This window comes from Catharus ustulatus, chromosome 2 (assembly GCF_009819885.2).
Source record: "Catharus ustulatus isolate bCatUst1 chromosome 2, bCatUst1.pri.v2, whole genome shotgun sequence".
In the NCBI taxonomy this organism is placed as follows: domain Eukaryota; kingdom Metazoa; phylum Chordata; class Aves; order Passeriformes; family Turdidae; genus Catharus; species Catharus ustulatus.
This window is the reverse complement of record NC_046222.1, coordinates 60,174,562-60,187,079: the sequence shown is the minus strand read 5'-3', so window position 1 is coordinate 60,187,079 and position 12,518 is coordinate 60,174,562. Positions and strand designations below refer to the sequence as shown.

At 43.0% G+C, this 12,518-nt stretch overlaps 1 protein-coding gene across 1 annotated transcript in view; it reads left to right on the top strand.

Annotated features, from left to right (window-relative positions):
* The first annotated feature begins 2,862 nt into the window (after positions 1 to 2,862).
* GTF2F2 (general transcription factor IIF subunit 2) overlaps positions 2,863 to 12,518 on the top strand; it is an 83,796-nt gene continuing 74,140 nt past the window's right edge. Inside the window, exons 1-4 of the mRNA XM_033052437.2 lie at positions 2,863 to 3,009; positions 9,382 to 9,455; positions 9,942 to 9,960; positions 10,767 to 10,911. Of these exons, the coding sequence (XP_032908328.1) occupies positions 2,944 to 3,009; positions 9,382 to 9,455; positions 9,942 to 9,960; positions 10,767 to 10,911 (304 nt within the window). The 5' untranslated portion in view covers positions 2,863 to 2,943. The remainder of the gene's footprint in view (positions 3,010 to 9,381; positions 9,456 to 9,941; positions 9,961 to 10,766; positions 10,912 to 12,518) is intronic.

Genomic DNA, 12,518 nt, shown 5'->3' with positions numbered 1-12,518 from the left:
ATTAATTCCTGCTTTTTTCTTTTTGAAACATGGTGGTGCATGTGGTCTGAGTACACAGACTGAGCTGGGAGCAGTGGCAGAGGGACAACCTTGTTAATTCAGTGTTTACCTTGGGGGAACACCTGAGGTCCCTCCTAGAGTAATGCACCCAGCCCTGAGGTTCCCAGTACAGGGCAGACACAGACCTGTTGGATAAGGTCCAGAGGAAAGAAACTAAAATGGTCAGAGGGTAGAAGCACCTCTCCTATGAAGACAGGCTGAGAGATTCGGGTGTGTTCAGCCTGGAGAAGCAGAAGTCACAGGGAAATCTTTTTGAGCCTTCAGTACACTAAAGCGGCTTACAGCAAAGAAAGAGACACACTTTTTATTCAGGGCCTGTAGTGAAAGAACAAGGTGCAATGGTTTTAAAGAGGGTAGGTTTAGACAGGACATTGGAAAGAAATGTTTCTAAATGAGGGTAGTGAAACATTGGAACAAATAGCCCAGAGAAATTGCGGATGCCTTATGCCTAGAAGTGTTCAAGGCCTTGTTGGATGGAACCGTGAGCAACTTGGTTTAGTGGGAAGTGTCCCGGCCCAGGACAGGGGGTTTGGAACTAAATGGTCTTTAAGGTTCCTTTCAACCCAAATTCTTCTATGATGCTATGAGCAGGATCCAAAACTGAATGTAAAGCAATAGTGTTTGTCTGTTAGATCCACTCTTTTTCCAAGTGAACAAAACCAAAGGGTCTTAGACCTACAATATTTGGTGGTGACACAGTCCCAGAAAATGGGGCTGGTCTTACAACTGTTGAGATGTATCTGCTTCCACTTTTATTAGCATTTGAAGTGCCTCTAGTGTGTCTATATAAGGTTGACTTAGAGAAAACTGAATTTTCAGTGCAAGTTGACTAACAATATAAGATCTATCAACCCTCCCAGCTAAGTTCTGCACAAACAGTTCCAATATAAAAACAAAATCAATTTTTAAATGTAATTAATTTTAAATGTAACTAATCCAAATAATCCTAATAGCTAAGTGTTAGCTGTTATTGCTTCAGATACATATAAAAACATTGTCCTCCTTGGTTACCTAGATGCTTGCCTATAATTACAAAGGGAGACTATCACATCTGAGATGTAATACTGAGATCATTTTTTGTGAGCTAGATGAGCGATTTCTTGCATATTGTACCAGAAAAAAACTTCTGATTGCTCCTGGTACAGACTCAGATGGAGTATAACCTTCACTGTTGAGCAACCAGACCTCAGAGAATGTAAACTTGTACTAGGGGGAATTCAGAGAGCAATGGATATAACCAGAGGTCTATAGGATATAACCATAGGTCATAGACCTATGAGACAGAATTGAGCAAACTGAAATTATTTAGTATGAGAGGAGGCAAATCAAAGGGCTACATATCAGTAAAAGGATAAAGAAGAGAGGAAGATAATAAAATGCTTTCCATGCCATAGAATCATAGAGTGGTTTGGATTGGAAAGGACCTTAAAGATCATCTAGTTCAAACACCCTGCAGTGGAACACCCTGGAGTGGAGAGGACACTTTCCATTAGACCAGGTTGGCTCAGAGCCCTGGCCAACCTGGCCTTGATCACTGCCACGGATGGGGCATCCACAGCTTCTCTGGGAAACCTGTGCCAGTGTCTCCAGCATGTCCACGTCTTTCCTATGCCCACAGTGGGAGGCAGGTGGGAGATGGAAGGGAGATAACAAGGTTAAGCTGCAAAGGGGGAAAACTTCCCCAGGGATAGAGACAATCATAAAATAAAAACTTAGGTTTTTCGAAACCAAATACCCCCATATCAAAGTACGATGAGCAGGCACTTTCTCTCTCCTGGCATTTTCAGTGTCTGAGATGCTCTCCTATCTTTGGCCAGCCTGTTCCAACACTTTCTTGTCAGTTCCCTTTCTGGGAAGCTAAGTTTAATTCATTACTTTCTATTCCCAGTAAATGATTCACCAGATGTATTTCCCCCACTTTCGGTGGCTTTTGGGCACACCACGATGTTCTGATCCCTCTCGCAGGAGCTGCTCCTCTAGCCACCATCTCTCTCCCACACAGAAGGGCACCATCATGGTAGTGCCTCCTCTCTCCTCTCTCCGGGCTGCTTCTCCAGCTCCTCTAGATAATTTGCCTGGTGCTGATTTCCTTCAGCATGCTGGGATAACTCTTCTGCTACATGGAGGGGATAAATTCCTGCTCTGCTCTGCGCTGGTGCTGCCTCACCTTGAGTGCTGTGTGAAGTTTTGGGTGCCACAATATAAAAAAGACATTAAACTGTTAGAGAGCATCCTAAGGAGGGCAGTGAGGATGGTGAAGGGCCTGGAGGGGAGGCTGTGTGAGGATCGGCTGAGGTCCCTTAGTCTGTTCGGCCTGGAGGAGACTGAGGGGAGCCCTCACTGCAGTCACAGCTTCCTGTGAGGGGAGAGGAGGGACAGGCACTGATCTCTGCTCTGTGCTGACCACTGACAGCACCCCAGGGAATGGCCTGAAGCTGTGCCAGGGGAGGTTTGGGTTGGATGTCGGGAAAAGGTTCTTCACCCAGAGGTGGCTGGGCACTGGAACAGCTCCCCAGGGAAGTGGTCACAGCACCAGCCTGGCAGAGTTTAAGAAGCAATTCTCTCAGGCACAGGGTGTGTCACTTGGGGATGACCTGTGCAGGAGTTGGACGCGGTGAACCTTATGGGTGCCTTCGAACCCAGGATATTCTGTGACACTGGAACTTTCTGCGGCCACCACCGATTCCCGCCCCTCCCCACGGCCCGGCCGAGGCGGGGACCCGAACCCGCGGCCCCGAGTCAGCGAGGGCCCGCCCCGCCGCGCAGTGCGAGCGGAGCAGGTTTGTCCCTCACCGGCCGCCGTCTGCCGGGTGCGCTCCGCTTCCGCGCTTGCCGCTTGTTCGTCTCGTCCGCCGCCCGGCCCGGCCCGGCCGCTGCCCCGCCATGAGCGACAAGGGCGAGCTGGACCTCACCGGCGCCAAGCAGAACACGGGCATGTGGCTGGTGAAGGTGAGGAGCCGCCGCTGCGGCCCCGGGCCCGGCCCAGCGCGGCCTGTGGCAGCCGGGCCCCTCCGTCCGTCCCCGCTGTGCCCGCGGTGGGCGCCCTGAGTCCGGGATTACCCGCGTCAGGCTCGCGGTGTGGCCCGGGACAGCCACTGTGCCTGTTCCCCTTCTCGGGGACAGCCTCGGGTTGGGCCCGGACGCCTGCTGAGTAAAGGAGACACTGCAGGGAAAGTTGGGCTGCTGGGGAGCTATTACAGAATCAGAATGTTGAGGGGATGGAGTGAACCTTACAAATCATTCAGTCCCAACCCCCCTTGCGGTGGGCAGGGACATCTCCCACTAGACCAGGTTTCTCAAGGCCTTGTCCGGCCTTGCTTTCAACATTTCCAGGGATGAAGCATCCACAGCTTCTCTGGGCAACCTGTGCCGATGTCTCACCACCTTCGCAGTAAAACATCTCTTCCTTGTCCTCACTAGTGGTTTGTGACAAGCGACAAACATGGCATTATAACTTTTATTTCCCCAGAACTTTGAAAGCTGGAAAAAGTTTTGAGTGTGCCCAGATTCACGTCCTGATTAAAAACCTGTCCCTATCCAGCAAGGAAAGTGAATGCCGATGTCTTGTCATTACAGCTCCCTTTGGTGCTAGTGGAACACAGCTGCAGTGGAGGGGCTGTGAAAAGGTAGCGAGGGTGTCAAATCAAACCTGTTTGGTGCACACGCCAGTCTGGTGCCACCACTGACAGGCTGGCACTGCTCTGTTCCCTGGAGCGAGTGTCCTGCGGTCAAGACATTTTGCTGCCAACACCAAGCATTGTTCAGAAAGAGGAGCTTGAAGCTGATGGAGGAGCATGTTCCCTGCCTGATTCGAATTCCCTCTGTGCATGCTCCTCTTTTTCTAGACCTGTATTTATTCTGTCCTGGGAGAAACAGTTCTTTTCTCCCCTTCCTTCTTTAGGAATAGGTTCAGACCATCAACTTGAAAGGACAGGACAGGGTGGTACCCGAATACTAGTCCTGGGTGATGATGGGGGTGTAACACCATCATACTTCAACTACCAAAACTTCTTACCGTGGCCCTTAAAAATGGTTGGGAGTTTCAGACTTGCTTTGCTGTGCACAATTTTTGGTGGGCAGGTTGCTGCATCTGGCCTCCCCTTCTGTACTGACACCTGAGTGTGTTATGTCACAAAGCCACAATGAACACTCTGCAAGTGCTCTAATTGTAGTAGCTTTTCCTGGGCACTATCAGTGAATGCTGGCAGCAGAAAGCTGCAAAAATAAATCGTGACATGCTGAGTGACAGGATGATAAAATGGCAGATGAAATTAAGAGTTGAAAGATCGAATCTGGTGTGCACAGAGAAAAACTATCCTAATTATATGTACGCAGCAGTTGGGTTTCTGCTGGTTCTCGTTCAGGAGGTTTTTCTCTGTACATGGGGATAACTCTATAACAACGTGTCAAATGAGCAGAGTCAACACTGGACATGATTACAAAAGATACAGAAAACAAAAGAGAAAATATTATTGTATCATCATGTTGCCTCTATCCGGGGTGCTCTGTGTAGCTGTGGTCTCATCACCCCTGGTGTGGAACGTGTACAGTGGACCTGGGAACAGTGCAGAGAGCACCAGGTCTGGTCTTGGCAACAAAAGGAAAGATGGCTGTGAAGGGAACTCCTAAATACGTTGTTACCTTTTAGGCTGGCGGGAGGATTAGTTTGGAAATATTGCAGAGATCTTAAGAAATGAGTAGTGTCATGGGTGGATAAGAAGAAGTGAATAGCAAAGGTGAACAGGAAAGAATCAGTTAAAGTGCAAGAGTTACAGGTGCGTCAGATTAATTTGTTGTTGGAGCTCAGTGCAGGCAAAGGAGGTACTTGCTGTTTTGCACAATGCGTAGTTAAATTTTGGGACTTCTTGCATTTAGAAGTTCTGAAGGTCAAAACTTTACAGAAGCTCAAGCACAGTTAATCAAATTGAGGCAAGAAAATTGAATTGAGAGATTAAAAAGTAATATGGTGCCAAACCCCATGTCTGCTAAAATACCCTAGAAATTAGAAGAGCATGCTGGGGAAATACATTTTGTTCGTATGTTCCTCCTGAAGTAACTGTCATTGGCTGCATTTGGAGACAGGACTCTGAGCTTGCTTGTCCTTTAGTCTGATACAGTTTGATGTTTCCTGAAGTGAGGAATTTTCAGGCACGTGTGTGCTTACAGTGGGTGCCAGTCTGTTTAATGAGAAAACAAGACTGAAAGGAAAGCTGGAGTATTACCCTTCCAAGTAAATGCTGTTGTAGTTCTTCATGCATGTGTTCTGAACTTATGTCTCTCTTATTTTATATTAATGATAGTAAAAAATGTTGAAAAGATGCTAACACTGATAGACCTTAACATGGGGGATGCAGGATTTTATCCTTTGATTTCCTCTCAACTTGAACTTGGAAACAACCACATCTGTTAGTAGGGTTTCCAACTCAGAGGCACAACAGTGCAGAGTACCTGTACTTTTTATCTTCATTAGCTAGGAGAACGAGGCTGAATTTATCCTTCCTTTGAGGGAGAGAGTATTCAGTTCTGATGGAATAAAAAACCTGGCTTATTTGATTTCCTTTTAGCATGCATTGTGCTAGCACAGGAAGTATTCCAGAGAGACTACTTAAAGGGCAATAAAAAAATGTAGTGATGAGTATTTTAGAAGCATGAGCAGTGAAAAGAGGTACCATAAAGAGAGTGAGTTGCTTTAGTACAAATCCAGAAAGCAACTGGATTATATTTCTGTGTTTTCAGTGGAAGCTAAGGTGGAGAAATAGTAAGAATATTTGGTTATGTACTTGTGGTCAAGGAAAGTCTATTTAGTGTTACCCATTAGAATGTTAACTTCTTGTTCCCTGAATGTATTGGTCAGATTTTTAAGTTTAATCTGCTGCATTGTTCTATAGCTAGAAAGTTGATATCTTTATTTAATTATTTTTGTATAAAATTCGAACATGGAATCTGACATCAACCTCAGTTTTTGTTGTATGGACTGCTTATGGATTGCTATATAGCTGAAGAGCTAATTTATTATTTTGCAGAAAAGTTTGTTACAGATAGGGGCTGCTTGTGTGTTCCCTTCTGAAGCAGGAGTAGGAATCTGTGCCTAAGCTGAAAGATGAGTGGAGCAGGGGCCCTCTGTCCTACAGTGCCTGCAGCGTGCCTCATCCTCATGTACTGCAGCCTGGGTGGTTGTGTGATGTGAGTAGCAAGAGGAGAATAGCAGTGGGAAGAGGTCTTCAAGTGGTGCTGCTTAGTACTTTAGATTTGTTCTAGTGATTAAATTGTACTTTTTTTTTCATTTATGGAGAGAAGAGTGTTCTTACCTACAAATCCCAGAGTAAAAGTCACTTGTCCTGAAAGGCTACATGCAGTAGCCTTTCAGTTGGGTGGGCACTCTGTCCGCAGGTCACTCTTTCTGTGGGTGTGTATTTTTCAAAATCCTCCTGTGGGATCTGTGAAAATTCTGCCCTCTAAAAACAGGTTGCTCTTGTTTTCTGTGTGTTCTTTCAAGGATTGTTAAGGCTTTGAAACCTGATTGCCATAATTATTATGTTAAAGTTAAAAGAAAGGTGCAGAATGAGATGTCTGTAGCATTTAAGACTTTAGTCTTTCCTGATTGTTTATGTCAGTAGCATGTGGGATTGTGAGTAGCACCTGGTTTTATCTGAATGGATATTTAGAAATAATCATTTGATCACAGTGCTTCATAACCCTTTGTCTTTCTCTGCATAGCCATTGACTGCAGGTAGGCCAGCAGAAAGGTGATTAAATGCACACTTTGATACTTTCCCATGCAGCTGAAAAGAGTATGATTGGTCTGCAACCTCTTAATCTCACTAAATTCCCAGTCTGAATTTATTATATAGCAAGTCAGTGATTTTAACAGCATGAGAACCCTTCACTCCTTGTCCACTCATACTGAGTGTGCATCTACTTTATTAGCTGGCAGTATAAATAGAGATCAGGTGCAAGAACGTAATAATAGTTCGTTGAGTCAGCTGGAGCATGTCATAGCATTTATCTTGACTTTAGAAAGAAAACTGTATCTGATCTGGCATGGAATCTGCTGTAGAAAGTTACCACTTTGAAAAGTGAAAAAATACATATCAATAGATTGTGCCAATTCATGGCTTTCTGTTGTGCTTTTCTGGTATTTTTGACCAAAGTTGTCTGAACTTTATGGGAACCTGGACTGCCATTTAGTTTGTCTGAGCAGTTGGAGGCATCTGGATTTTGTATTATTCTACATGTACTTCATGGGGTGCTGTGAGTCTAAAGGTAAGTGCTAGCTAAGCACTGGTTCTAAGATATCTTCTGGAGTTCTTGAAGAACTGATAAATGCAAAGTTAATCTAATTTGAGCTTTAGGAAGTTAGGAGGTTGTTCTTTGTCAACAAGTTATTGGAACAGGCTCTTTTCCTCCCCAGCTTGGCTTAGTTCTACTCTCTCTATGCAAGACAAAAATTAGGCTTCAAAGTGCTTCTTTGCATACATTAGTGCATTTCTCTTTCTTAGTGGCTGAGCCTCACGTGGGCACAGATGTTTTCAGTAGCTGTGGATTCTGTGAGCCAGGACAAACTTTGCTGTACCAGTAAAGAACATGGCTTTAAAGTTCTGAGGAGTGTGCTGCTTTCCAGAGGCCTTTATTGTCCGTTTTGAGCCCAGGTCACCCAATGCTGCAGATACCACAGTCTTTGCAACTGAAGAAATTAGTGTGTAGGTGAGGTGACAGCCCTGCAGCAGCTTTTAATCCTCAGTTTATGCAGGTCTTGTTCCTGTCCCTGGACTAATAACTACCTTGTGCAGCTGTTCTGGAAAATGGGTTGGGGAACTGCTAAACACAAAATCAGCACAGCTAAAACATGTAAGTCTCTCACTGCTCCTAGCTAGATCAGTCTGCTTTTTCCATGTACTGACCAGCTGCACAAAGACTTTGCCCAATGCAGCGAAGAGGTGAGTGATGGGAGGCAGATTTGCCTAGGGTAGTTCTGCTGTTGGAGGAGTCGCAGTAGGTTGTGATCTGCTGCTCAACATGTCTGAGGTTCCCAGATCTAAGCCTTCCCTTCACGGCAGAAATTGCCTGGCTTCTCATCACTGTGATTGGTTGGTTGATTTTTTCCCCCAGAGAGATGATAATTTCTAATGAATATTTAAAAGTATAATTTTACCCGATAAAATATCGAGACTCCTTAGTTTAAGAATATGAGGCTGATTTTTCCTGCTTTTTTTTGTCTGTGATTGGATAATAGTACTTGAGATTAAAGTTCCTAAGATTTTTCTCTCATTTGAGATTCTACGTTGGTGTTATTTTTGTGCTACATTATTCTCTTTGCTCTCTCTAACACAATATATATAGACATGTGTATATATCTGTGTGTATATGTATGTGTATGTGTATATGTATATAACAGCTCGAGAAGGGGGCTTGCATGAGCTTCATAAAGTTCAACAAGGCCCAGCACAAGGTCCTACTCTTGGGTTGGGGCAGCCCTCAGTATCAATGCAAGGTGAGGGAGGAAAGGACTGAGAGCAGCTCTGAGGACAAAGACTTGGAGATGCTGCTGGATGAGAGGCTGGACATGACCTGGCAATGTGCACTTGCAGCCCAGAAAGGCAATTCTGTCCAGGGCTGCAACAAAAGCAGCATGGACAGTAGGTCAAGAGGGGATTGTGCCCCTCTGCTCTGCTCTGCTCCTCTGTGGTGTGACCACCCCTGGATTGCTGTGTCCTGCTCTGGGACCTTCAGCATAAGAAGGACATGGACTTGCTGCAGCAGGTGCAAAGATGAGAGAGCTGGAGCACCTCTTCTGTGAAGACAGAGTGAGAGATCTGAGTCTGCTCAACCTGGAGAGGAAAGGCTCTAGGGAGACCTTACAGGTGCCTTCCAGTGACTCAAGAGGGCTAATGAGAAGGATGGGGACAGACTTTTTAGTAAAGGCCTATAGCAGTTGGACAAGGAGTCATGGTTTTAAGTGAAAGGAGGGTGGATTTAGACTAGATGTAAGGAAGAAGCATTTTACTGTGAGGGTGGTCAGGCAGTGGCACAGGTTGCCCAGACAAGCTGTGGATGTGGCATCCCTGGAAGCACCCAAGTTCAGGTTGGATGGAGCTCTGAGCAAACCGATCTAGTTGCAGATGTCCTTGCTCATTGCAGGGGATTTGGACTAGATGTCCATTAAGGCCCCTGCCAACCAAAACCATCTATGACTCTCTATTGTCTACTATATTTAGCTCATTCTGAAGTGGTCAGGGTAAAAGCATTTAAATTATTTACTCATACACAATTTGTACAGAATTTTAAAATCTGCTTTTCTTGAAATCTGCTGTCTTTTCTTAGGTCCCCAAATACTTGTCACAACAGTGGAGTAAAGCTTCAGGAAGAGGTGAAGTGGGAAAATTAAGGATTGTCAAGTAAGTCTCTACATTTACTGGTTGCATTTTAGAAGTTAATCTGTGTAAAATAAGAATATGTTGCACCTGTTCTAAGACATAATCCTATTTCTTGCCAACAGTGTGCATATTTCTCTGATCCATGAACAGTATTTATTTGTGTAGTGATTAGGAATATAAATTGTACAAAATTATACTGGAGAGTCACTCTGTCCCATTACATGAGGTTTGATTTTCTAGATTTAAGGAAACCTAACTACGGAATTTGCTTTTATTTTCATGTGTTATTTTGCTGCTTCTGTTCTCACATGCTGACTTTTCCCATTTATTCTTGGGCATCAGCATAACAAAAAATTGAATAGCTCAGGAGTGAATATGAATAACAAAACTAGAATTTGAATTTGCTTTTTTTATCAGAAAACCTAAACTTGAGGAATTAGGTTATGGAAATGTTAAATATTTTTAATATTTATATGTTTATTAAATATGAAATATTTTCTTTTTCAGAAATCAAGGAAGAACAGAAGTAAGTAATTGCTATTTTATTTTGAATTCTAAAAAACTGTTTAGAACGTGCTGGTTTCTAATGTCATATATTTTTTGTTATACCTCTAGCAAAGCTTTGTGCCACGGAATCAGGAGGAGAGAATTCTGTTTGTAGCTCTGCCCATAGATGCCTGTAGGACTTGGGTCAGGTCTCTCTGTTCCCTCACTTTGTATACCTTCTCTTCAAACATTTTGAGATGTTTTAGTACAAAAGGTTAAGGAGGATGCCCAGAAAAAGCACGTGGTGCTGGTGTGAAGTATCTCTCTTTGAGTTCCTGACTGTGGCCTGTGTCTAGGGATTCTGGTTATCCAGTCCCCCCTTCCTTAGCTTCTGTATTGGGCATACATGGCAAAGAAGCTGTGTTTAAACCTCTTGTGGACTGTATGCAATTCAGGAGTCCCAGGCTAGTAACACTTGTTGTAGTACTTCTGCACTTTTTATGGAGCTCACCTGGCTGTGTGAAACATTTTTCAGCGCTCATACTGAGCAATGGCTGAAAACCTATTATGCTGTATATTTTAATAAGTAAAATCAAGTTGTTCTCTGACTTCAGGAGGGGGTAATTTCCAACTTTTTGAAAGCTGAGTAAATTTATTGAGTACATGAAAGCTTTGAATTCTGTATATCAACAAGAGATCAGTGTGGAAAGACTCTTACATCACCCTTTCTTTTTGAAATAGAAATGTGCTCTACCACTGGTGTTTTCTCTCTTTTTGTTTCCCCATAACTTGTGAAACAATATAATTGAGTCTGTTTAGTAACACTGTGGCAATTGTGACTGTTAGGTGTCATTTACTTTGAATGAAGAGCTTGCAAGCATCAATGATATTGGAGGAAAGCCTGCTTCAGTCAGTGCACCAAGGGAACATCCATTTCTTCTGCAAAGTGTGGGAGGACAGACCTTAACAGTGTTCACAGAAACTTCAGTAGGTAAGTTAGGATTAAAGTTGTTATGACTCCAGTATGTCTGCTTTCAGTAAACTCAGTGCTGTAAAAGACAGAAGACTTGCAAGTCAGATTTGGGCTGTTTTGTTGTTTTCTGCATAGATTGCACTGTTGGGATTTTTTGTCTGTCTGTTTACTTGGTGTGATCAAGCAACTGATATAAGTTCTCTGGGGTTACCATGTACATTTCAGCTCTGAGTCTGCTGGAGACAGCAGAGGGAACATGGAATGCAATACAGAGTGCACTACATTGTGTACATTCTCCTTTGGGGTTTTGACTGAAAAAGTATGTTTTTGTGTTCCCATGTATTTTTTATATGAACTGGTATTTGTTTTTTTCTCCGTGAATTGGTCTCTACTATGAATATAATTTTATAAGAACGCTGATTTTTCCTCTGTTCATTTTTTTTATTTAATCAGTTAAAAATTTTGCATTTCCTAGCAACTGGAAAAAGTTATTTGAGGGCTATGGATTTACTGAATAGAAATTATATTAACTGGGAGTGAAGAGTAGTTAGTTACATGAGAAATGATTGGGATGAAGCACTGAATAAGAATAGATCCAGTCAAAATTGTTTTTGTTTAAGATTAGCAAGCATAACATGCAGTCAATGAGTTTTCCTGAAACTGATTTAATTTTGCTGTTGCATATAAGTTGGTTCAGTGACAGTACAATCAAAAATATACTTTATTGTGCTTTCTTGCTTGACTCTTTTTTGCTTTTAAAAATGAATGTGACACAAATATTCCAAATTCCAGTCAGATTCCTTAGAGGCACTATGTTTCTGAGGTTACACTCGTGCTTAAGTGTGGGGGCATATTTTGAGCTCTATGTCCATTTTCAACAAATTTCAAAGTGAGTTATGGCTAGTGTGGAAACAGGTGTCTGAAGAGTGGATTGTACAGATGTCCCAACTCAAAGAAAGTCTGTTGCTGTATTGGATGCCAGAAAATCCCCATGGAAAAAACCTACTATATTGACCATGGAAAAGCGCTCAATGAAAACTTACATATCTTTGCACATCAGTCAATCCACAGTAAGGCAGTAATAGGAAATTGAAATTCATTCATTGCTAGGTTCACAGACAGTATTAGTCTTCATATTATAATTAGAATATTTTTTTCTGAAATGCATCTTGTTCCTTTTCTTTTTTTAAACTGCACCATGTAACACAAGCAATGTGTCAGTTTGAACCATGGGCCAAAGATTGAGCTGGTATGGAACTGCAAATGTCATCTAGAAGGGTGCAGTTGAGGAATTAGGATTAAAAAAAGACCTTCATGGATGATTGCTCTCAGTCAATACCCTTATATTGAGGACTGACTTAAATCAACCAGAGCAAATGATGTAAAGCAGTTGGGTTTTTTACAGGGTGGAGGTTTTTTTTTATTGTGGATTTATGATTTGTTCCCCCCTCCATCCTTTTTTGGTGCACATTGAATGTCCTAAGATATATTCTCTGTGCATTCCTTTAACCCTGGGATCCTTGTGTTGTAGTGACTGTCTTTTTGATGGCTTTTCTAAAATATGCTGTGATCTTGGAAGATGCTGTAGGCAGTTTATATATTCTGGATAATTCAGCACTTCATCT